At 38.6% G+C, this 25,151-nt stretch overlaps 1 protein-coding gene across 1 annotated transcript; it reads left to right on the top strand.

Annotated features, from left to right (window-relative positions):
* The first annotated feature begins 19,274 nt into the window (after nucleotides 1-19,274).
* On the top strand, nucleotides 19,275-22,625 carry LOC122038249 (receptor kinase-like protein Xa21). The gene is made up of 2 exons (XM_042597894.1): nucleotides 19,275-21,804; nucleotides 22,057-22,625. Exons 1-2 carry the CDS (start codon nucleotides 19,293-19,295, stop codon nucleotides 22,452-22,454), a joined length of 2,910 nt encoding a protein of 969 aa, XP_042453828.1. The 5' UTR covers nucleotides 19,275-19,292; the 3' UTR covers nucleotides 22,455-22,625.
* The last annotated feature ends 2,526 nt before the right edge of the window (nucleotides 22,626-25,151 follow it).

A 25,151-nucleotide genomic window follows, 5' to 3' on the forward strand; every position in this document is an offset into this window, starting at 1 on the left:
TGTGAGCTTCTCCATATTGACACACATCACAAAAAAAGAAACTATCTTATTTCCTAAGATAGGTAACAGGAAATTAGAGATATCACTGCAAGAAAATAGATATTTTGCGACAATTTTTATCGTCGCTAATAATATTTTTTCGTCGCTAATAAATATTCGAGACGATAAAATTTCGTCGCTAGAGTCGTCGTTATAAGCTTGTCGTAAATATATATTAGCGACGAAATATGCTTAATTCGTCGCTATTATTTTTGCGACGTTACACTATTGTCGCTAAAGTAAATTATTTCGTCGTAAACCATTTAGCGACGATTTAATGAATAACGTTGCTATAGTTATTTTTAACGACGAATTTATTTATTACGTCGCTAAAATATTCGCTACGATTTATATATATTCGTTGCTAAAAACTACGTCCCCAGTTTCGATATTTTCGGAATACAGGCAGGTTAGCGACGATTTTATGTTATTTCGTCGCTAATATTAACCATTAGCGACGAAATCAGATAAAATCCTGCTAAAGATGGATGTACAAGACGATGATGTCATGTGTTAATTGTATCGGGAATATAATTATTCCCACATTGGATATATATGAAAAAGATTATGGGTTTAAAAGATAAAAGATATCTCCATTGGTATGAGGTCTTTTGGACTGAGCCGAAAAATAAATTCATGAGGACTTTAGGCACAAAATAGATAATATCACACCATTATGGAGATATGTGAACTCTTTTGGTCCTAACAAGTGGTATTAGCATCATGGTCCAGATCGGATTTCATGTGAGGTGATCTTGAACGAAGTTGAGGGAAGACCCAGAACAGGTCAAGATAGACGTGACCCTAGGCTGGGTCTGGGTCGGACCTTGTCCAGGCCTGTAACCGAGTCAACAGGACGGTTGCCCCTTGACCCGACTCACCAGGCCTATTCCGATTCCGGTTCTAGGTCCCTAAAACTAGTGGACTGCCGGTTCGACCCGCTAGTTTTTTTAAGAACTGTTGGAAAATCGTTCGTTCCTAGCCATTGGAACCGTTGGTTAATCGGCAGTTCGTAGCCGTTGGGGGGGGGTGTTTTTTGAGTATTTTTTTCAATAGTTAGGATCATGTTGTTGGAACCTCAAGGTTGTGTTGGTGTGATCAACAAGTCAAGTTAGGTCATGCGTTGTATTTAACCTTGTGTCTAAGTGTGCAGGAGCTTAGGAGCACAGGTACTCGAGCGGAAGACGCAGCTAGCGAAAAGGACGGCACGCGGTGCGTCCGAGGGACGAGGTGCTGCGGAAGAGTACACCGGCAGACGAGAAGGAAGCGCGCGCGGTGGTTCCGAGGGACGAAAGCCAGAGCGGAAGATTGCTCGGGGAGCAAGAGACGCAACTAGCGCGAAGGTCGGCACGGGGTGCGACTGAGGGACGAAGACTGCGGATGAGTACGCTGGTGGACGAGAAGGAACACGCGGCAATTCCGAGGGACGAGAAGCCGGAGGGAAGCACGCTCGAGAAGGCCGGAACATGGGTTCGGGTGAGCCCTATTCCGGAAGGCCGAGATCACCCAAGCAAACGGAGCGAACAGACCCGGACCGAGATGAGCTGGATCGAGACGAGCTGAACCGGAGTCGAAAAGTCAACTTATGTTGACCTTAGGGCTCCGGGCGCTCGGAACCGACCGGGGCGCCTGGAATCCTTCCGGGCGCCCGGAATCGACTTTTCAACAGGATCGAGTTTTGACTCGATCCGACCGTTGGGGGATAAAATTTATCCCCCCCAGGGCGCCCGGAACCCTTCCAGGCACCCGGACCAAGATTATAAATATAGCCTTGGTCCAGAAGCTTAAACAGAACTCACTGATTGTAAATCCAGTGCTTGCACACTCTCTTTTAGTCTAAGCTTCTGTTTTCTGCACTTCAACGCTGTACGAGGCTTCTCCGCCCGAAGGAGTTTTATTGAGCTTAATCTTCCTTGGATTAACAACCACATCGGTTGTAAGCAAGTAAATCTTTTGTGCCTCGCTTTTCTTTATGCTTTTAATTTATCTGCTTAACTTAATTATGCAAGTGTTAGCCTAAAGAGTTCGAGGAGGGTTTGTTTTCTTTTTTTTGTGTTAGCAGGATATCCAACAACCCCCTCCTAGCCGGCCCAACGGTCCTACACATATAACTATTTTTTGATCAATGATTATGATTTAGTGTCTATTACTATTCAAAGTCTATAAATATGGAGTTCACTTCATTATTTTCACATACATCTTCTCTACTCTCATTTTTAATTTCGCATTCTCTACACGTTTTCGACTCCAAGTCTCCATTTCTACATACTTTCGTTTTCAATTTTCAACTACAATGGAAGGAGATCGTGGAGTTCATCATCTCGATCTTGGAGGGAAAAGGAAATAGTGAATCCACACAAGGACTCCAACATTCAATCCATGGATGATGAGACTGAGTACCTTCCGATTCTGACACTCGAAACACAAGAAAGTATCGATTCAATTGCTTCTAAAGTTCAGAAATTTTCTCCTCTAAAATCTTCTAATTTCACTAAACATTTTGAGAAAGACACTCTTCTATCTGGAGAATTGTGTGCAAAATGTAAGCATTGCAATGCTTCCTACAAATTCCAAGTCGACGGTGGCTATGAGTCATTAAAACAACACGTAGAAACGAAACACTCGATGGAATATAGATTCGACCATTCTCAAATATAATTATCTAGATTTTCTTCAACTAGCTGTAGTACTGATTTCGATTTATTTTTATATTCTGATAATAAATTAAGAGAATCATTAGCTAATTTTTTTTCGTAGAATATCTTTCTTTTAGTTTTGGATCTAAATGCACATTTGAAGATTTTTGTAAAGAATATCTTAATTCATGTGTTAGACATATTTCTAGGACTACACTTTATAATTAAAAAATTAGTAAAATAAGGAAAAAAATTTAATTGATGAATTTCATAACTTAAATAATAAAGTTTCTTTATGTTCCGATATTTAAAGTGTTCATTGGCAAACACATTCATATATGGGTGTGACATTAAAAATTTTATAAAATCATATTAAACTAATTAAAACTACAATTTCTTATTTATGGTCACATTAATCTATAATAAAATAATGGGATAAATTTTATAAAATTAGTGGAATGAGAGCTAAAAAATTTCCAAGTAATGTACCAACAAGTTGAAATTTAACATATCAATTATTATAAGATTCATTTCAAGATAGATAATTATTATATTTATTTTTTGCATAAAATATTAATACTAATATATATTTATTTTCACAATAATAGAACATTTGTAGTAATATTTGTGAAATTTTAAAATATTTAATGATGCAATCGAACAACTTTTCCACTACTCATTTAATTTTAGAAAAATTTTCTAGTATAGTATTAGTTTTAAATGCACATATAAATAATGAATCTTTATTTTCTTGTATATTTGCTATGAAACTAAATAGGAAAAATATTTTTTATGTTATTCTTGAAATTTATTTAATTACATTTGCTATAGATCCTAGATTTAAATTAGAAGTTTTACAAGAAATATTAATTTTATATTATGATGCTTTAATTGTAATTAAAAATTCTTCTTCTCCTAATCCAGTTAATATTATATATAATGTTAGAATTTATTTATATGATCTTTATAATTAATATTATGTAAAATATGGTGTATAATCTAATATTTCTGAAACATAGCAAATTACTAGTAGTAATTTAAAACTTACAAAAGTACAGCTTTTATTAAAAAAATAAAATAAAACGTTCATGAGAATCCTCAAGTTCTACACAGGAACTTAAGAATTACTTTACGACTTCTTTTGATTTTAGTGAAGTAGATAGTAAAAATTTCGATATCCTAAAGTGGTGGTCACAAAAGGCCTAATCCTCTCCGTGATAGCCAAAGAAATTTTAGCTTGTCCAGTGTCAATTGTTGCTGTGGAGCAGATGTTCAGTGTCGGCGGCAACATATTAGATGAATGACGATCAACTTTGTCTCCCGACTCATTGGAAGCTCAAGCATTATTCGACGATTGAACCAGAGCCAAGAAAAGAATCGAAGGAATGCAAATTTATAATGACAAAGTCGAAGAATTTGATACCGAAGGAATCAATACAATGAGAATGAGAAATGGAAGTGAATAACAACGTCACTTCTTAATGTAAAATGGTAAAAATATAAAAGAACTATGTGACCTTTGATTCCCCTATACCCTAAGGGTATATGTAGGCAACTTAAATAAATGCAAGCCTTTTTTTAAATAAATTTTAAGTTTTAAATTTTTTAATATAATAATCTGGAACTGTGACAAACCATGAATCGAACCATGAACCGACAATTTTGAACCATGAATCGTAACCGTCTTGGGTGGTTAAGGTTAAGGGTTGACCTTGTTAGTACCCCAAGGTAGTTTTGATGTGATTAACCAAGTTAGGTTAGGTCCTATTGGTATTTAATCCCTGTGTTGAAGTGTACAAGAACTTATGAGGACGGGAAGTCGAGTAAAAGACGTAGCTAGTAAGAAGGACGGCACGGGAGAGAGCTGATGGGTTCGTTGCATCCGATGTATGAGGTGCTACGAAAGAGTATGCGGGTGGATGAAAAGGAGGTGCGCAGCATTCTCCGAGGGACGAGAAGTCAGAGCAGAAGTTTGCTTGAGAAGGCTGGAAGTTAGACCTATTTCGAATGGCCGAAATCACCCAAGTGAGTGGAACCGAAGTGGAAGATCTGGACCAATGTGAGCGGAACCAGAGCAGAAGACTGGAACCAAAAAGTCAACGCCAGGTTGATTTTATGGTCCAGGAGTCTGGGCCCTCGGGATAGCCCGGGGGTGCCTTGTTTCAGCAGCTTCGCGGAGTGGGTTTAACCTGGTCTGGACGTCCGAAACTGATCCAGGCACCAGGACCGAAAAAGTTATCGACACGCCAAGTGTCACGAGCCGTTACGACAGGAATAAAAGTTTATCCCCTTCCAAGCGCCTGGAACTCTTCAAGGCACCTCGACAAGGGCTATAAATACAGCCCTGGTCCCAGAAGGTAAGAACAACACTTATAATTGATTATTCTTTAGTCTTGTTCCATAATTGAGTGCTTCAACTGTTGTAAGAGGCTTCTCCGCCTGAAGGAGATTGTTTAGTGAGCTTTTCATCTTTCTTAGATTAATAACCTCCCCGATTGTAAGCAAGTAAATTCTCTTAGCCTCTTCTTTCTTTGATTAATTTTCTTTTGTACAAGTGTTTATGTTAATATAATTATAAAGTCGAGAAGGGTCTGTTTTTATTATGTAGGCTATTCCCCCCCCCCCCCCCCCTCTAGCCGGTCGCCAAGGGTCCAACAAGAGGTATCAGGGCCCAACAGTTTCAGGAGCATTAACCGTCGAACGAAGCACAAGAGATGGTCAGACCGAGTATCAACCCACCGAAGTTCGAGGGAGAATTCATGATCTAGAAAAAAAGATGGAGGCATTCTTTAAGATAGATTTCGATTTACTTTTAATAATAAAATTTAGTTTTGTAGCACTGAGGGTAAAGAAGAATACCAATAGACGAAAAATGAGCAAGTCGACTTCGTGACAAATGGCAAAGCAGAGTTCCATCTGCTGAGCATCTTACTGCCACAAGAAGTCAACCAGAATGGAGTCTATGAGTCTGCCAAGGAGCTCTAGGAGAAATTCCTAGAACTATACGAAGGAACCTCTGAGACAAAACTCGTGAGATGGGATTTGCTCAAGAACCAGATCAGCATCATCAAATTAAAAGAAGGAGAAACCGTTGCACACCTTCACTCAAGAATAAAGGAACTCATCACCGGACTCTCGAATCTCGGAGAAAAGGAAAACAACCGAGATTCACTGAGGTACGCTCTTAACGCATTTCCTAGGACTACTGAATGAGCATCATTAGTAGATGCTTATTATATATCTAAAAAATCTAGAATTAAGTACTTTAGAATAATTATTTTCAATATTTGAAGTCCATGAAACAAGATGTGTAGATCTTAAGAAGGAGCCAAAGCACAACATTTCCATAAAGGCAAAAACAAATGAACGAGATTCTGAATCTTCGCTTGATGACGATGAAACGACACGCATGGTAAGAAAATTTAAAACATTATTTAAAACTAATAAATTTAATCAAGTGCAGTGTAATAGAAGGAAAAGAAAGATAATATGCTACAACTGCAATGAAGAAGGGCACGTGAAAGACAACTGCCCTAAATTGAAGAGCAAGGACAAGAACAAGGACAAAGACAAGGAGAAGAACAAGAAGCCAACCCATACCAAGTATAATCTAAAAGCGACATGGGATGAAACGTCGTCCAAATCGAAGATAGAAACCCTCATCAGACTTGCGCTAGTGGTAAGTCACCAAGAAAATGAAGACGAAGCAAGCTCATCCAAAATGAGCAATGAGAGCATCGATGAAGGGGGAGCAACATAGGAAAAAAAGCAACGCTTCAGGGGGAGCTTCAGATTATGAGATCGACAAGGTAAGTCAGGTACAGTCTCTTCCTCTTGACAAGTTATTTCAATTCGTAAAAATGTTATCGAAAAATTACTGTAAGTTAGAAAAAGAAAATAAAAAGTTAGAATCAACCTTAGCTATATCTTGTTGATTAGAAGATCTCGAAAAAATAAAAAAAAATTGAAAATAGAAATAGAATATTTGAAGGAACGTGCATGCTCACATATTCAAAATATTAGAAGATATTATGATTTAAATTGGCATTTTAAATACCATAATGGCCAAATTAGGAAAATATCACAGAAATATATTCCTAAGAAATTTTTTATTAATTCTGTAGGAGGAATTTATTTTGGGTTCCAAAATCATATTTAGATTAATTATTTTTTTTGGCTTTCAGAAAGAAAATTAAATATTTACTTTCATTAAAAGGTTTTGTCTAGAAGTGGTTGTTGTTCCAATAACCAAGAAGGTCTAGTGCCTCGCCACAGCCTATAAGTCAATTACTGAAATAAATGTTTAATTACTGTGAAGCATTTAATTAAAAAAAAATATCTAGTGCTTTCAGACAAATTGTTAGAAATATTTAGAAGATAATTTTTTTATCACTTAGCTGTACAAAAATTTTAAAATATTTTCTATTTTTTTATTTTTCTGTGAAAAATTATCATATTTATGGAAAAATTTATTTTGTGAAAATTTTTATGTCTGCTCAACCCTTAGTAAAATTTTTTCAAAATTCGTTATATGACTCCAGATTTTTTTTCAAAAGTTTTTATAGTGTTTTCCCTTAGACCTTGTTTTAGATTTTTTTTTTTTTTTAAAGAATCCTATTTTTAATGTGATCAAAGGGGGAGAAGTAAAGATTAAGTCTAGGGGGAGAGTATATTTTTGCAATTAATTTTTTTTGCACATGATTACTTGAAAAAATTTACTTTATTATTATTGGTTTATTTTTTTCCTTAACTTAACTTGGGATTGCTCATATCAAAAAAGGAAGAGATTATTAGTACCCCAAGGTAGTTTTGATGTGATTAACTAAGTTAGGTTAGGCCCTGTTGATATTTAACTCATGTGTCTAAGTGTGCAAAAACTTAGGAGCGACGTTCTCCGAGGGATGAGATGTAGGATCATAAGGAATTTAGATATCTCAACAATGGTATGATATTATCCACTTTGGGCCTAAGCTCTCATGATTTTGCTCTTGGGCTCTACCCAAAAGGCCTCATACTAATGGAGATATCTTTTCTCCTATAAACTCATGATCTTTCCCATGTGTTTTCAATATAGGACTATGTTTGTAACCTTGCAACCCCAACAATCCCCACCTCAAACAAAGGACCACAGACTTCCCACGTCCGATCCTCGGTCCACCAGGTCTTCCTGCCCCTCGGTCCACCCGACCTACTAGTGTTAGTGCGAGAAGCATCCGACGATCGAACCGGTGTTTTGATTATGTCAAAGGGTTCAAGTTAAGTTGTTTTGTTATATGATGTGTTTGAATGAGCTTGCAGGTAAAGTCCTAAGTGAACTTAGGCAAAAGTCCTAGCTGCGGTTAGGCAGGTGGAAAACCCTAGGGGATGGTAACCCTAGGTCCTAGGGGGTGGTAACCCTAGGTGAAGAAAAGTCCTAACTGCGGTTAGGCAAAGGGAAAACCCTAGGGGGATGTAACCCTAGGTCCTAAGGGGTGGTAACCTTAGGCGGGAAGTCTTAGAGGCTCGAAGCTTGGGGCAAAAATCCTAGGGAGTCGTAACCCTAGGTTGAAGTCCTGGTGTCTCGAACTAGGTGGAAATTTGGACGGGTCATGGAACGGACGTCCAGCATGAAGATCGGAAGCTTCGGACGCTGAGCAAAAGTCCAGTTGGTCTGGAGAATCGGACTGGCAACATGTATACTCTCCTGAGTGGAGTAGGTAAGGACGCGTTCCCCGGAAGAGGGAACATTAGGCATCGGTTTGACCTAGGGTTTCCGATAGAAAATCCGAAGTCAAAACCGGACAGTCCGATGACTGTCAAACATTTATATTTATATTTATATTTTTATTATCTGCTAATTTTGTGCTGTAGGGTATACTTTGTATTTTGGGACTAATATATCTTGCTGGGACAAAAGAGCAAGCTTTGCCTCGGATGAATAAGCGCACTCTATGGAGCTTGGAGGCGCCTCGGGTGCAAGAGCTGAGGAGTGCACGCAGCAGAGCTGGAGGTGCCCTCATGGAGTGCTAAGGCGCCTCGAACGGCCTTGAAGGCGTCCTCCATGGCATTGGAGGCACCCTCAAGTGGATAAACTGTGAAGGAGTCAAAGCTCATCCATGTTGCAAATCCGCTGGTGATGGAGGTGCTCTCAAGGGCTTTGAAGGCGCCCTCAATGGCTTATTTAAGCCAGTCTCGACCAGCAACTTAGGATATCACAGTTTTGGCAATCCTTCTTTAGCGCATTGCTAACAAGATGATCCGGCAAAGCCGTAACAACATTCCGACGACCTGAAGCTTCTTATTTACGATTCCTTTCTAGTCGATATAATTTCTTTACAGCATTCTAAATTGTAATATTCTTTTGTAAGATTTTTGAACTGATAGTGAATTGCCTAAAGTAAACGCTCAACGAGCGTGGGCCTTGGAGTAGGAATCATCCTAGGCTCTGAACCAAGTAAAACCAACGTGCGTACTTAGTGGGTCTTTCTTGCGCTGCTTTCTTTTAAGTTCCACTACATTTACTCAATAGTTTTCCGAAACAAAAGTGAAAGCCACGAGCGATATTCACCCCCCTCTAGCGCGTTTCGATCCAACAATTGGTATCAGAGCGAGGTCACTTCGATTTGGTGCAACCACCAGTCAAGCAATTTTTTCGTGGTGATTTTCAATTTTTCGGAGTCGATCGGAATCGGTATTATTACCGCCTTCTGATCTATTTCTTTTTCGTAATTGAATTTTTTTTCTCGAAGTTGGTGCAACACCACTTGAGTTCGCGTGTTTATTCTTTATTTATCCCGCACTACTAACCCAAGACTAAGTCTTGGAACAAGTTTTATTTTTTCGTGTGTGCAAGTTTTTATGGCTTTTCAAGAAGGCTATAGCACCGTCCACCCACTGCTCTTCACCGAAGAAGACTTCGTCTACTGGAAGGGCCAAATAGAGTCCTACCTCCAAACTCAGTTTGAGGTATGGATGATCATCAAGACCAGCATCTCGCTTCCACTTGACGACATAGGAAAACCTATATCATGCGAAAACTGGGAACCTAGCATAATAAAGAAGGTAGAAGCCAACGCAAAAGCAACATGTATCCTTCAATGCAGCCTTACAAAGGAGGAGTTGAATCGAGTCGACCCCTTCTCAAGTGCAAAAGAGTTGTGACAAAAATCGATCGAGCTACGAAGGTAAGTAAGAGGGATCTCATTTTTAACAAATTATTTAATATAAAGTTGCAGGAGGGTGAAACAGCAAGCCAATTGCATGCCTGTATACAAGATCTGCTCAACAGACTCCACACAATCGAACATAAAGTGGAGAACTGTGACGTCCTAAGGTACGCCCTAAATGTCTTTCCGAGGAATATCTTGTGGGCATCCATGATAAATGCTTACAAGGTATCCAATGATTTATCTTTAATTAAACTTGACGAATTATTTGCTGAATTTGAATTACATGAACAAATTAACGCTCAATCGTCCGAGAAGGGTATAGTTTTGATTGCAGGTATAAGCAGAGTGCGTGAACCAAAAGCAAGACGCAGAGCTGAATCGAAGTCAGAAGAAGAACCAGACTCAGACGATGAGGACAACGAGATCACGACCGAACTTGTCAATTTGGTAAGAAAGCTCTACAAAAAGAAGAAGGGCTTCAACAAGAAGGGCATTAAGAAGGTGATCCAGTCAAAGGAGGTTCAACCAAGTTCAAAGGTGATGTTCGAAGTAACCTGCTGCGACTGCAACCAAAATGGACATATCAAAGCCAACTGTCTGAATCAAAAGGATACAAAGAAGCAAAGACAGAAGAAAGCTCTGGAGGAAACTTGGGGTGAGTCCTCATCAGAAGAGTCTGATGAAGAGCTCGAACAGACGACCTTCCTTGCACTGACAGCTCGGGACCAAACCATCAAATCCGAAAGCGAGAACGAATCAGAAGTATAATCAAAGAGAAGCCACGGATCCGTATCCGTTTCTAAAGGGCCTAACCTCGATGTAAGTATTTCTCGATTGCATAATCTAGTCAATTATCTTATGTGTAAACTAGCTAAATCTAACGTTCGGATCAAATCACTTCTAAAGGAGGTAACATCCCTTAAAGAAGTGGCTAACTCTGAATCCTTGACTGACCCTATTCAGACTGAAACCTCAACTCAAGTCCAAAAACTTAAGGAAGAGAATTCAAGCCTGAAAACTCAAGTCAACAATTTGAAGTTCACATTGGAACAGTTTATACTGGGTTCCAAGAATCTTGATTTAATTCTTGGAAAACAAAAAGTTGTATACAATCGATATGGACTAGGATTTAGGATAAAAAGGAAATACCGTTCATATCTATCACTTGTTAACAGACCAAATAGAAAGGTAATCCAACCATGGGTACCTAAGTCTAACTTGATCAATCAAGTTGGATTAGGTCAATATTGGGTCCCCAAGGATCAAGTCCATTACCTTGATAGACCATATCGAGGCTATGATCCAGGGGGAGCCAATAGAAAGACTGTTTTTAAAATTGTTTGATGATAATTATGTTAAGCTTACGGTTGGATTAAAATTATGTTAAGCTTAATATTAAATTAAAATTATTTTTAAAGTTTGAATTAAAGTTTAAGCTTAGTATTTTTCAAAGTTCTTAAGTGTGTACTTATATAAGTTCTATTTATGAATTTTTTAAGTACTTACTTGGGCTTCCTTTTCACATCTTTTAAAAGCTAAAGTGCTTAACTAGATTTTCTAAAATTCTTTAAGTCAATTTCTAAAGTCGTTTTCAAACTTCAAAAAAAAAAAAGGGTTTTGCTAAGTTTCTCTCTCAAAACAATTATGTTCAAAGTTTAGCTAAGTCTTTATAAAAATCTAAGTATTTTTATAGCTAAGAATTTAGCTAAGTTTTTTTTTTGGAAAAAACTATGAAAGTTTTAAAACTTAAGTTTATCTAAGTTTTGTTGAAAAAGTTAAGTATTTTTCAAAGTATTTCTAAATTAGCTAAGTATTTTCAAAGCTAAATTTAGCTAAGTGCTACCCTACAGGGGGAACTTTGAGTTACATAGAGTTATATTTTTCTATTTTTACCAACTTATCTCTACTTATTCTTTTTGATTTATGTCAAAAGGGGAGAGAAAAGTAAAAGTTAAGCAAATTAAGAATTTAAATAAAATGAAAGGGGGAGCATAGCATAAGTTACTTTCGTGCTCATGTTTAAATTTCTTTATTTATTGTTCGTTATATTTTTTACTTAACTTTGAATCGTGTTGTCATAATCAAAAAGGGGAAGATTGTTGGTGCGGGAAGCATCCGACGATCGAACCGGTGTTTTGATTATGTCAAAGGGTTCAAGTTAAGTTGTTTTGTTATCTGATGTGTTTGAATGAGCTTGCAGGTAAAGTCCTAAGTAAACTTAGGCAAAAGTCCTAGCTGCAGTTAGGCAAGTGGAAAACCCTAGGGGGTGGTAACCCTAGGTTCTAGGGGGTGGTAACCCTAGGTTCTAGGGGGTGGTAACCCTAGGTGAAGAAAAGTCCTAGCTGCGGTTAGGCAAAGGGAAAACCCTAGGGGGCGACAACCCTAGGTCCTAGGGGTTGGTAACCCTAGGCGGGAAGTCTTGGTGGGTCGAAGCTTTGGGCAAAAATCCTAGGGGGTGGTAACCCTAGGTTGAAAGTTCTGGTGTCGCGAACCAGGTGAAAGTCTGAATGGGTCGTGGAACGGACGTCCAGCATGAAGAACGGAAGCTTCGGACGCTGAGAAAAAGTCTAATCAGTTTGGAGGATCGGACTGGCAACATGTATACTCTCCTGAGTGGAGTAGGTGATGACGTGTTCCCTGGAAGAGGGAACATTAGGCGTCGATTCGACCTAGGGTTTCCGGTCAGAAATTCGAAGTCAAAATCGGACAGTCAAAGAGCAAGCTTTGCCTCGGATGAACAGTACCCGAGGCACCCTCCATGGAGCTTGGAGGTGCCTCAGGTGCAAGAGTTTAGGAGTGCATGCAGTAGAGGTGGAGGCGCCCTCATGGAGTGCTGAGGCACCTCGAACGACCTTGAAGGCGCCCTTCATGGCATTGGAGGCGCCCTCAAGTGAATAGGCTACGAAAGAGTCAAAGCTCATCCACGTTGTGAATCCGCTGGTGATGGAGGCACCCTTAAGGGTCTTGAAGGCGCCCTCAATAGCTTATTTAAGCCAGTCTCGACCAGCAGCTTAGGATATCACAGTTTTGGCAATCCTTCTTCAGTGCACTGCTGACGAGACGATCCGACAAAGTCGTAACAACATTCCGACGACCTGAAGCTTCTATTTTACGATTCCTTTGTAGTCGATATAATTTCTTTATAGCATTCTAAATTGTAATATTCTTTTGTAAGATTTTTGAACTGATAGTGAATTGCCCAAAGTAAATACTCAACGAGTGTGGGTCTTGGAGTAGGAGTTGGCCTAGGTCCGAACCAAGTAAAACCAACCTGCGTACTTGGTGTGTCTTTCTTACGCTACTTTCTTTTATTTTTCGCTGCATTTACTCGATAGTTTCACGCAGCGGAATAGAAGTAAACAAAAAAAACAATCGCTAATACTAAGAGTTTTACTTGGTTCGGAGTTTGTGGTAACTCCTGCTCCAAGACCCGCACGTAAGAATGCTTTCGATGGGCAATCACTAATCAATTCAAAATAGTACAAGTACAATGATTGATTACAAGTAATTTAAAACTTTAAAGAGTATCAACAACTCAGAAATATGGATCTTCAGCGCGATGGTTGTCGAAGCAGCTTTTGAGCATCGAGGAGACATTTTCTTAGCAGCTCGAAGAAGCGAAAGTCATTCATTGTGTTGTTCTGAAGCTTCTCGTTGAGGCTGCTTTTATAGGCAGTTCTGGGCGCTCGGAATCCCTCCGGGCGCCTGGACCACGTGGCTCGGCCACTCCGCATGTGCCACATCACCTTGGCGATAACTTTTGGGTTCTAGGCACCTGGACCGACTCCGAGCGCCCGGACTAGCTCGGGGCGCCCGGACCAGTTCCAGACGCCTGGACTCACGGCGCTCGGACCCCTTCCGGGCGCCCGGACCAATTTTCTCCAACACTTTTTTTTCTGCAAAACAAAGTTAGTCCAGGCAAAGATAATATGAATATAATATGAAGTTATGACAACCTCTGACTGTCCGGTCCTGACTTTGAGTTTCGTCGAAACTCTAGGTCAAACTAACGCCTACTATTCCCTTACCGGGGAACGCGCCCTCACTACTCCTCTCAGGAGAGTTTACCTTTCTGCTTAGTGTCCGATGCTCCAGGACATTCTGTTGGGCGTTCGCTCCACGACCTGTCCAGTCTTTTCACTTGGTCCGCGACCACTAGGACTTTCCACCTAGAGTCCCCGACCCTAGGGTTTCTGCCCAAAGCCTTCAACCCACCAAGACTTTTCCACCTAGGGTTATCACCCCCTAGGACCTAGGGTTACCACCCCCTAGGATTTTCCACCTGCCTAACCGCAGCTAGGACTTTTGCCTATAAGTACACTTAGGACTTTCCTGCAAGCTCATTCAAACATGTTAGACCACAAGACAACCTAACTTTGGTTCCTTTGACATAATCAAAACACAGGTTCGATAGTCGGATGCTTCCCGCACCAACACGAGAAGCCGGAGCAGAAGTTTGCTCGAAAATGCCATAAATTGGGTTCGAGTGACCCATATTCCGGATGGTCGAAATCACCCAAGCAAGTGGAACCAGAGCGGAAGATCTAGACCAATGCGAGTGGAACTGGAACAGAAGATCGAGACTAAAAAGTCAACACCAAGTTGACTTTCCCTCTAGGCACCCGGACCCCCCGGTACAACCCAGGGCTCCTTGTTTCAGAAGCTTCGTGGAGAGGGCTTAACCCGATCCGAGCACCCGAAATTGGTCCAGGCGCCTATACCGAAAAAGTTATCGACATGTCAGGTGTCGCGAGTCGTTATGACGGGGATAAAAGTTTATCTCCTTCCAGGCACCTGGAACCTTTCTAAGCACCCCGATCAGAACTATAAATACGGTCCTGGTCCTAGAAGGTGAGAACAACACTTGTAATTGATTATTCTTTAATCTTGTTCTATAATTGAGTACTTCAATTGCTGTAAGAGGCTTCTCCGCCTGAAGGAGACTGTTTAGTGAGATTTTCATCTTCCTTATTTTAACAACCGCCCCGATTATAACCAAGTAAATTCTCTGAGTCTCTTCTTTCTTTGATTAGTTTTATTTTATACAAGTGTTTATGTTAATATAGCTATAAAGTCGAGAATGTTTGTTTTAATTGTGCAGGTTATTCATCCCCTCTAGCCGGTCGCTAAGGGTCCAATAGGCCTGTCAGGAACCATCGAACCGGCGATTCAGAATTATCGAACCGTCAACTCCGAACTGTGGTCAGATGTAGGTTAAGAGTGACCAGATACTTGAGGAGAAGTCCAAAGTAGGTCAAGAGTAACTGGATGCTTATGAGGAGGCTCAAAGTAGGTCAAGAGTGACCGGTGCTTGTGGGGAGATCCTGAGTAGATCAAGAATGACCGAATGCTTGAGGGGAGGCTCAAACTATGAAAGTAATGGTGGTTCTTCATGTGAGGGGAGGATTATTGGGAATACAATCAAAGTCCTATATTGAAAATACATGGAAAAGATCATAAGTTTAAAAGATGAAAGGTATCTTTATTAGTATAAGGTCTTTTGGGTAGAGACCAAAAATAAATCCATGAGAGTTTAGGCTCAAAGTGAATAATATCATACCATTGTAGCGATATGTGAACTCTTTTAGTCCTAAAAAGAGTCCTAAATTTTCATACTCAGAGCTCAAGCCACCAAGAATATAGAGGACGAGATTTGTTTCAGAAACTGTTTGACCCACAACTGCAAGATTATCTGATATCGATTTTATATGTTGTAGGTAATTGATGATGGAAACTTCTCTTTTTCTAGCAATTTGAAGTTGCAAACAAAGTTGTATCAATCAAGCCTTCAATTGGGAGGAGAACATTTTCTCCATCGAGCACCAGAGACTCCATGGCAAGGTACACGAAATCCCGACAACCTATGCCAACTTACCAAGATAATTTTGGAAAGAGTGGAGAATAGCTAAGCTAAGGAGATATTGATCTTGTTGCTCGCAGATGAGGTAATCGAGATTGGAAGCACTAATATAATATCTTTTTTTATTAATGGAAGAAACTATTTCATAAGGAATTATTATATCTTTACTTACATATTAAAATAATCCATGCCCTTTCATTATGGGTAAAAATTGAGATCTCCAAAGTGCGTAGTTTCGTTGATAGAGTTTGATTAACACTAGCTGTATAAACAAAGACATCGACTTAGTTGGAACTCTAGGAAGATACGTCATAGTGGATTCTCGAGTTTTCCCTTTGGGCTCTAATACCAAGTTTGAAATAAGAGAAATAATGGGTAAGGGGACTTCGTAGTGTTTCTTAAACCAATTAAGTAGGTTACAGTATCTATTTATATATACACAAAGCTATACTAATCAAGTATTTAGGAAATTATATTACAATTAGAGTGTAATCAAGTATTTAAAGAGAACCAATCAAATATTAATATTAGGCTGATTTTGTGGAGCTGATGCAGTTATCCTTATCTTATCGGACTATGATTGAGATTGGGATTGAAATCAAATATTAAATTATTATCTTTAATAATTTTGAATGACTTGGTATTGAATCAATTTTCACTAAAGTGAGAAATGATGAAACCTTTGACAATTTGTGTGATGGAGACGCAAATGTTTACAAGGCAATATTAATCGTAGTATGACCTATTCCATACCTGCACTTTAGTAGAGCCAGAAAAAAAAATGATAAGTGAGTGATAAGGAAAGCAAGGCTATCACCTTCCCGCTAACGTACTGTTTGGGTGGAAATGACGAAAGGACAAAAAGGATAAGAAAGAGGAAGAGAAATTTAAAATACTATTGGGAAGTAAGTGGGAAAAAAAAAAAAAAGGAAAGATAAACTTTAACGTTTCTTATTCATGAAATAAAAAAAATTATATTCTGATTTAAGGTGTAAGGAAGGAAAAGGATAATTAAGAAAATTTATGTTCTAATTTTCTCGCTATTTTATTATATTAATTTTAAAAAATTATTATTTTAGATATTCTTTACGTTGTGATGAAAAATACTTGCACCATTCGATTTGCACTGCCCGACACTCGCACTCCATCGAAGTCAATGCCAACGCTGACTTTGACACTGACTTCGACGCCGACGTCAATTTCGACTCCAACGTCGAATTTAACAAATAAGTTACAATTGCTTGAATGTGTAAGTCTTAACCAATAAATATATGTAAAATGTACTAGGTTCTTAATGCGTAAGTCTTTAACAAATTAAAAGTGAGGGTAATTTTATAATTTTATATATTTAATTTTCATTATCCTCACTTTTCTCCCAAATACGATAACACATGTTACGTTAATAAATCTTTCCTCTCTTTCAAATAAGGAGAATATAAATACTTCATTTCCTCTCCCTTTTCCTCTCTTCCTCTCCCTTCCCCTTCGTTAATGAACCTTTGCTCACCCCATCCAAACATAAGGTTAGGGTTATTTCTTTCCAAAAATCTTAATCAAAACTTGACTTTAATACCTGTTCAAGAAAATTATAATAGATGGAATACAAGAGTATATACATAGTCTCTCTAGATAAATATTGAATAAGGTAATATCAAATTTTCAATTCTAACAAAGTTTTTTTTATAAGTCACTAAGTTAGATTGGGAATTGCTTATAGCGGGCAGCTCAGAAGGGCAACATCCCTCTAAAAAAAATATTAAATTAGGTAACATCAAACCTAGGACAACTAATCTAATCCCATAAAAATTTTTCACCGACCACTAGGATAATCAGAAAATTCTCATAGCAGGCGGCTCATAAGTTTAACATCTCGTGATTACGTATCCTATTTGAAAAAAAATCTTTATAAATATATTATAATTGAAAATTAAATCATGAATATTTGGATGATAATTTAATACTCTTTCGCTTCACTGTAGCATTAGACGTCGACCTCCCCCGTCCAGTAATTAAGCATAGGGAATGGAAAAGAAAATCGAAATTTAGTGAGAAAAGGAAAGTGAGAATTGGTTTAGCTATTCCAACAAATAAAAGTTACTCCTAAAAAATATAAATTAAATAAACCATGACAGACTGGTCAAACATAACGAATGATTCAAACACCCTACACATACGCGGAGTCAAACCGTCATGTCAATGATTTAGCACCGTTAGTAGAGAAAAAAAAGACTTGCTAAATTTCCACAAGATAATAACATCAGATGTAACATGCACGTTGTTTTCCACCCTACGCATTTTTCAAACAGTTCACGTCATTTTAATTGATGCTGGAGTACAGCAAGGCAAATCCTTCAAATTTTCTAAAGACAAATCACATCATATAGAATATTTGCTCTGGGACACAAAATAAATTCAAATCCTGATCAGCCGAGCCATCTGACGAGCTTACGCGTTAATCGATGGATTGAGTCATTGAGACCAGTTGTAATTGAAACTTCTCAGGACGTCGATTCAGGGTGAAAATTAAGCAGCAAAGTATCGTCCATAAGATCTACCACGTCCAATATATCATTAACGTTCCATCGATCCCTGTTGTGATCCCTTTATTAGCACGGCGTCTCCTCCTGAATTTTCTCAAGGACAAGTCATTGCCAAGTTCGATTCACTTGGTTGGAGAAGAACCAATGAATAATGCATCAAAGATTGGGGACCATTTTATGCTTACTGATTCGTTCTAATTTTGATCGTTGATTTTTTGCAGTATAACGTATCTAATTTTTCCACCCTTTTTCCCAGCACTTTTTCGTCGTCTCTGACCTGACAAACCAGTGAAAAAAAATCTTCCTCAGTGTAGCTTTCGACTTGAGAGTGAGATAATGTGTTACTATCTGTTATTATTATTATTATGATAATGTTCATGGCTTAAAAATCACCTCTTCAATATCTTAAAAAAAAAAATTGTGGACCGAGATCAATTAATTCCAGAGTTGGATATCTAAATTTTAATAATAATAATAATAAGATTTTTCTAATAAAATAAAAAATTTCTCTTATTTTTATTATTATTAAAACAGTATCACATATTAAAAAATATTTAAAAATAGTTTATCTTCATTTTCATTCAAAAATATTCTTTTTTTTTTTGTCAAACTAATCCAATATTTTTGTAACCATTTTAGTTAGAATTATTTTATCATTAGCCCAAACTATTCTAATACCGATCAAAATTACTTTAGTTTGATTAAAACTACTCGACTTAAGTAAAATTGCTCCAAACTATCATGTAGTAGTTTGATTAAAATTATTATAATATATAGTAATTTTTATTAATATTGATATATTTTTTATTGGAATTAGTTTACATTATATATAGTAGTTTTTTATTAAAATTACTAGAATAATATTAGATTAGCCAGATAAAAACAATGTAATTTAATAAATAAATTTAGATTAAGCTAGTCTTTTAATATTTTTTCGACGTAACATTAAGTGCTCTTTTGATTATAGCAAAAACAAGGAACTTTTTTTTTAAAAAAAAAATAATTATTTTGCCCTATTTATAGCCAAAGTACTCACACACCTTGCAGTGCAGCTCAAGAAAACATCAACATGGAATTGAAACAAGAGTGCTGTTTCAAGCTTTTTCTTCTCCTCTTGTCATGTGCAGGCTTATCAGCCTCTCAATCCTCCACCGATCACCTGGCTCTTCTCTCCTTCAAGTCTCTCATCTCCGACGACCCAACCGGGGCCATGTCCTCATGGGGAAACGCCTCCCTCCTCTTGTGCCAATGGCGAGGCGTGACATGCACTTACCTCAATGGCCGAGAGAGAGTCACAGCTTTAAATTTGAGTTCACTCCAATTGTCGGGCAAACTCTCGTCATCCCTTGCCAACCTCACTTTCCTTGAAAACCTCAACATCTCTTACAACGCTCTCGATGGTACCATTCCACGAGAGCTCGAAAATCTATCCAACCTCAAGCATCTTGATCTCAGCAACAACAATCTTCAAGGAGACATCCCCCGCAACCTTGACTCCCTCACGCGGCTCCAAAGTCTCTCCTTATATAGCAATCGCCTCACAGGAGCCATTCCTCCTGAGATTGGTAACCTCTCGAGCTTGAGAAGTCTTTACTTGAGCGTCAACCAACTCAGCAGCTCAATTCCTGCTTCAATTGGCAACCTCTCCTCTCTTTCAATACTTCATTTGGACACTAATCAACTCACTGGAGCCGTCCCTTCTTCTATTGGAAATCTTGTCAACCTCACCATACTCTTGCTGCATAACAATAATCTCTCCGGCTCCATCCCAACTGAGATAGGAAACTTTGCCAATCTGATCACGCTGATAATGGGTGGCAATCAGCTTACTGGAAGAATTCCTAAGAGTTTGGGGTTGCTGCACAAATTATATGTATTGCATCTGAGTGGTAATTTCCTTGAGGCAAAGAATGCTGCTGAGTGGAGTTTTTTGGATGCCTTGACCAATTGCACCAATCTTGTAGTGCTGGTTTTGGAGAACAATAATTTAGGCGGGGCGTTGCCAAAATCCATGGGTAATTTGTCCAAAGTTCTTCAAGATTTGAGGCTCGGTAGTAATCACATAGCCGGAAGCATTCCTGCAGAGATTGGGAGGCTTGTTTCCTTGACAAGAATTAATATGTCGTCCAACTATCTCGATGGTGTCATTCCCACAGCACTGGGAAGCCTTTCCAAATTGGTAGAAGTAGACTTGAGTCGAAACCACTTTGATGGAGAAATACCTGCAACTGTTGGCAACATAATTGGACTGACTAAACTTGTTTTGGCTTCCAATAAACTTAACGGATCCATACCAAACAGTCTTGGTAAATGCCGGCTAGAGAGACTGGATCTTTCTGCCAACAGATTGACTGGAGCAGTGCCCAAAGAGATTCTCTTAATTTCTTCACTCACCGTACTTCTCAATGTTTCACACAACTCACTATCAGGACCTCTGCCTCCAGAAATTGGACACTTGAATAATCTCCAAACGATTGACGTCTCTTACAATCAACTTACTGGTGATATTCCTCCCGCCATTGCTCAATGTCAAGTCCTTCAGAATCTTTACCTGCAAATGAATCTTTTCCAGGGGTCCATTCCTTCAACATTTAGCCAATTGAAAGGGATTCAAATTCTGGACATCTCCAACAACAACTTGTCTGGAAACGTACCGGATTTTCTTTGGAGCTTTCCTGATATGACTTATCTTAACCTCTCCTTCAACAATTTACAGGGCGAGCTGCCAAGAGATGGAATATTTAGTAACGTTACTGTGTTCTCTGTGGTGGGAAACAAAGGACTTTGTGGTGGTGTTCCAGAGCTTGGTTTGGCACCATGCTCTATGGGGAAGAAACATCCATCTTGGAAGCCCGTTCTTGCCATTTCCATTGCTGGAGGAATCTTGTGTATTATCTCTCTCATTAGCTTCTATGTTGCTTGCCATAAGCGGAGGAGATTTTCTTCTATCAACTCAGACATCGAAGGGCCATATAGGAAGGTCTCTTTTGCTGAGCTTCATGCAGCAACAGATGGATTCTCACCTTCTAATCTGGTCGGCAATGGGAGCTTTGGGTCTGTTTACAAAGGTATAACTGATTGGGAAGATCATAAAGAAGTGGCAGTGAAGGTGTTTGACCTTAAGCAAAAAGGGGGTTTAAGAAGCTTCACAGCGGAATGTGAAGCTTTGAGAAGTATCAGACATCGGAACCTTGTCAAGATTATAACATCATGCTCGAGTGTAGACTTCCAACAGAACGACTTCAAAGCTCTAGTGTTTGAGTTCATGCCTAATGGAAGCCTGAGCAAGTGGCTACATCCTAAAGCAGATGAACAGGGCACACCCCAAATGCTAAGTCTCATCCAGAGATTGAATATATCAATTGAAGTTGCTTCTGCATTCGAGTATCTTCACCACCATGATCCAACTCCTGTTGTCCACTGTGATCTTAAGCCGGCCAATATTCTCCTAGACTACGACATGGTTGCGCACGTTGGTGACTTTGGATTAGCAAGGTTTCATAATGCAACTGTCAGAACAAGGGCTGAGACATCAACAAGTTCACTCATACTAAAAGGAAGCATCGGATATGCTGCTCCAGGTTTGTTTACATTCATTTGATAATAATGGTAAAATAATCAAAACATAGCAGATGAAAAAAAAATACTAACTAAATTTTGCTACTTTTTAACAATAAGGAATTTTGAATTAAGAAACTCGTCTAAATAAATAGCCTTTCAGTTATTGTAGTCACATTGTCTCAGGTACAAGTGTGATTTCTTGCAAACTCAGTACATTTCATTTATTTTTGATGAGTTGCTAAGCTTTCATGTGGTCTTATACCTCATTACAGAGTATGGATTGACCAATAAAGTTTCTGTCCAAGGCGATGTGTACAGTTACGGAATACTTTTGCTCGAGATGTTTACTGGAAAGACACCAACAGATGCAGCCTTCAATGAAAATTTAAACCTTCATAAATATGTTGAAATGGCAATTGCTAAACAAGCTGTTGATGTCATGGACCCCAAACTATTGTCTGAATGGGGAGAAGAAACGCATCACCTTGACCCATCAACAAAAGAAATCAGAATGAGAGCGGTAGAGTGTGTTAGTTCAGCACTTAGAGTTGGCATCCAGTGTTCCATGGAGTCGCCGAAAGAGAGAATGAAGATGGAAGATGCAGTAAGAGAGCTCCACAACATAAGGGATGCATTTCTAAGGTATGGTTCAATATCTCCGCAAAAGTAGCCCCTGGCTTCAATTTATGATCATATTTACAAAAAAATATTCAGCCAATAGGCTTTGTATTTCCCTATAGGATTTGCATTTAGAAAAGTTTTTGTACAAATTGAATATGTATCTTTTTTCTGAATTCACCATTATGTAGAAGCAGCGTTAAAAACAGTGTTCTGCTTCTTTTGTCGTTGGAGTGCTGTTTTATAAATGTATAATCTTCAAGAATATCAAATATTTGTATAGGCTAATCTTTAAATATAGGTAAGCTATGTTTCGGATTAACCAGTAGACGAATTAGGGATTAAACCGTCTATCTCCCGATTTAGAAGTTTGTACATTTTACTTATCAAAAAAAAAAAAGTCAAATATTTCTAATTAAATTAACTACTTATCTGAATTCCTAATAATATAGGCAATTGGAGGGAAAAAATCTAACTTATTTATGTTTAAATGTTTTTTTAGTTGGTATCATATATCTAATTTTTTGGATCGACTAATTTTAAAAGTAATTGATTTAGTCCTATGAAAATTTTTTATTGACCATTAGGATAAATTGAAAAGTAATCATAAAGGCTTATCGCCAATCTTCTTAATCATAGTAGATAGATTAAATTGATGTTTGACAAAATGAAACTGAAGAAAAATACAGAACCATCAAGCTTAAAAAATTACACACGAAATAAATTGACTTTGCAATTGCAATATGAGAAATTGTGAAAGTAAACTAGATGACCTATAAGATATTGAAAACATAAAGTGCAGACAAAGCGAGAAAATATTTGGTTGAAAACACGGCTTTCGATTATTCACAGTTTGCAATTTAGAGAGTTGTAAAAATAAAAGATAACCAAATAGAACTTTTGTCACGCCCCCAGAGGAGTCCTTGTCAGACAAAATCCGACAGCATCTCCCTGTACTGGTGACAATATGAAGCATACATACATACATACATCACAATACATAAACATAAACAACATATTCATCAACCCACACGGCTGGAACATAAATAAAATAGAAACAACATAACCACGAAATGTATCAACTATATGTATATGTCATAGTTTTCATAAACTACAATTACTATACAGATAAACGACATCTGTAACAAAATTGTAAAATGTAAATACAGCGAAACAAAAATAAAACAAACCAGAAAATCAGCACGTCGAGATCTCTGAGCAACTCTATGAAAGTCCAAAATCAACTATAATATCAAAAGGATCCCTGTGTCTGCAAAATTGGAGACCAAGGAATGTAGAAAGTTAGCCAAATGGCTAAGTGGATACTCAAGAAAGATGTGCATGAATTTAATCTTATTGAAGAAGTCAAAGAAGTAGAATAAATCACCATCTTTTGTTACAATTTTAGGATTATTCTTAAAGTTCTACATTTATACATATATGTTGGTGCGGTTAGCACTAACGATTTAACCCAGGTTTTGATGAATGACAAATCAGGTTAAGTTAGTTTGGTGTTGTCTGACACTTTGATCGAGTGTACAGGAGAAGTCCAGACAGGTCGACGGACTGACCGGATGTTTGGCATGAAGCCCAGCTAGGTCGACGGGCTGACCGGATAGCTGGCGAGAAGTCCAAGCGGGTCAACGGGCTGACCGGACGCTTGGCGAGAAGTCCAGCTAGGTCGACGGGCTGACCGGATAGCTGGCGAGAAGTCCAGACGGGTCGAAGGGCTGACCGGACGTCTGGCAGGTAAGTGAGATAAGTCACTGGAGAGGAGTGACTGCGAGGACGCATTCCCGGGAAGGGAACATTAGGCATCGATCCAGCTTAGATTCATTTCGGATATCTAAGTCGAGATCGTGACTAGATTCCGGTCTCGAAAAGATGGAATCTAAATCATACTCTTTGCTATTACTTTGTTGAACTGTAATTATGCTAACACTTTATTTTGCAGGATCTATTTTGTCTCGGACTAACCTTGTTTTGCAGGAAAGTTGTTCGCTAGAAAAAGGTGGTCCGGGCGCCCGGAGGGGATCCGGGCACCCGGGAGGCACCCGGGCGCCCTGGAGGCAAAATTTATCCTGACCGCGCGTCGCCACTTGGAGCTCGCTGGTTGGACTTGCCACGTCTCACCAGGGCGCCTGGAAGGGATTCAGGGCGCCCCGAGCTTCATATAAAAGATGTGGCGGAGGCAGAAACAAATATCAACTCAGAACTCTCAGACTGCCTGCTCTACTGCTCTGCGCTCCTGCGACGCTAATGAAGATCCGACGATATACTCCTTTCCTGTTCTTTAATTCTTGTCGGTATTTTCTTTATTTTGCTAGCATTACTGTATCTTAAATTGTAACCATTTTCGAACTGCTAGTAATTGTCCAACGAAAGTACTCATGGAGTACGGGCCTTCGAGTAGGAGTCGTCACAGGCTCCGAACGAAGTAAAATTCATTGTGTCCAATTTTTATTCCGCTGCATTTATACTCGTTATTTTTCGAATCGATATTCACCCCCCCCTCTATCGACGTTTCACGATCCAATAAGAGGTATCAGAGCAGGTACCGCTCTGATTTGGTGCAACCACCAATCAGACAGGGGGTGAAAATTTTTTTTACGCCTAATTCTAATATGATATTATTATTATTAATCTGGGAAGTTTTTTCTTTTCCTTTTTCTTTCCTCCGTTGCAATTAAATCCATATTGGTGTAACACTAATTTAGATATTATTATTATCTTTCCCGCAGTGCTAATC

This window comes from Zingiber officinale, chromosome 1A, assembly GCF_018446385.1.
Source record: "Zingiber officinale cultivar Zhangliang chromosome 1A, Zo_v1.1, whole genome shotgun sequence".
NCBI lineage: Eukaryota > Viridiplantae > Streptophyta > Magnoliopsida > Zingiberales > Zingiberaceae > Zingiber > Zingiber officinale.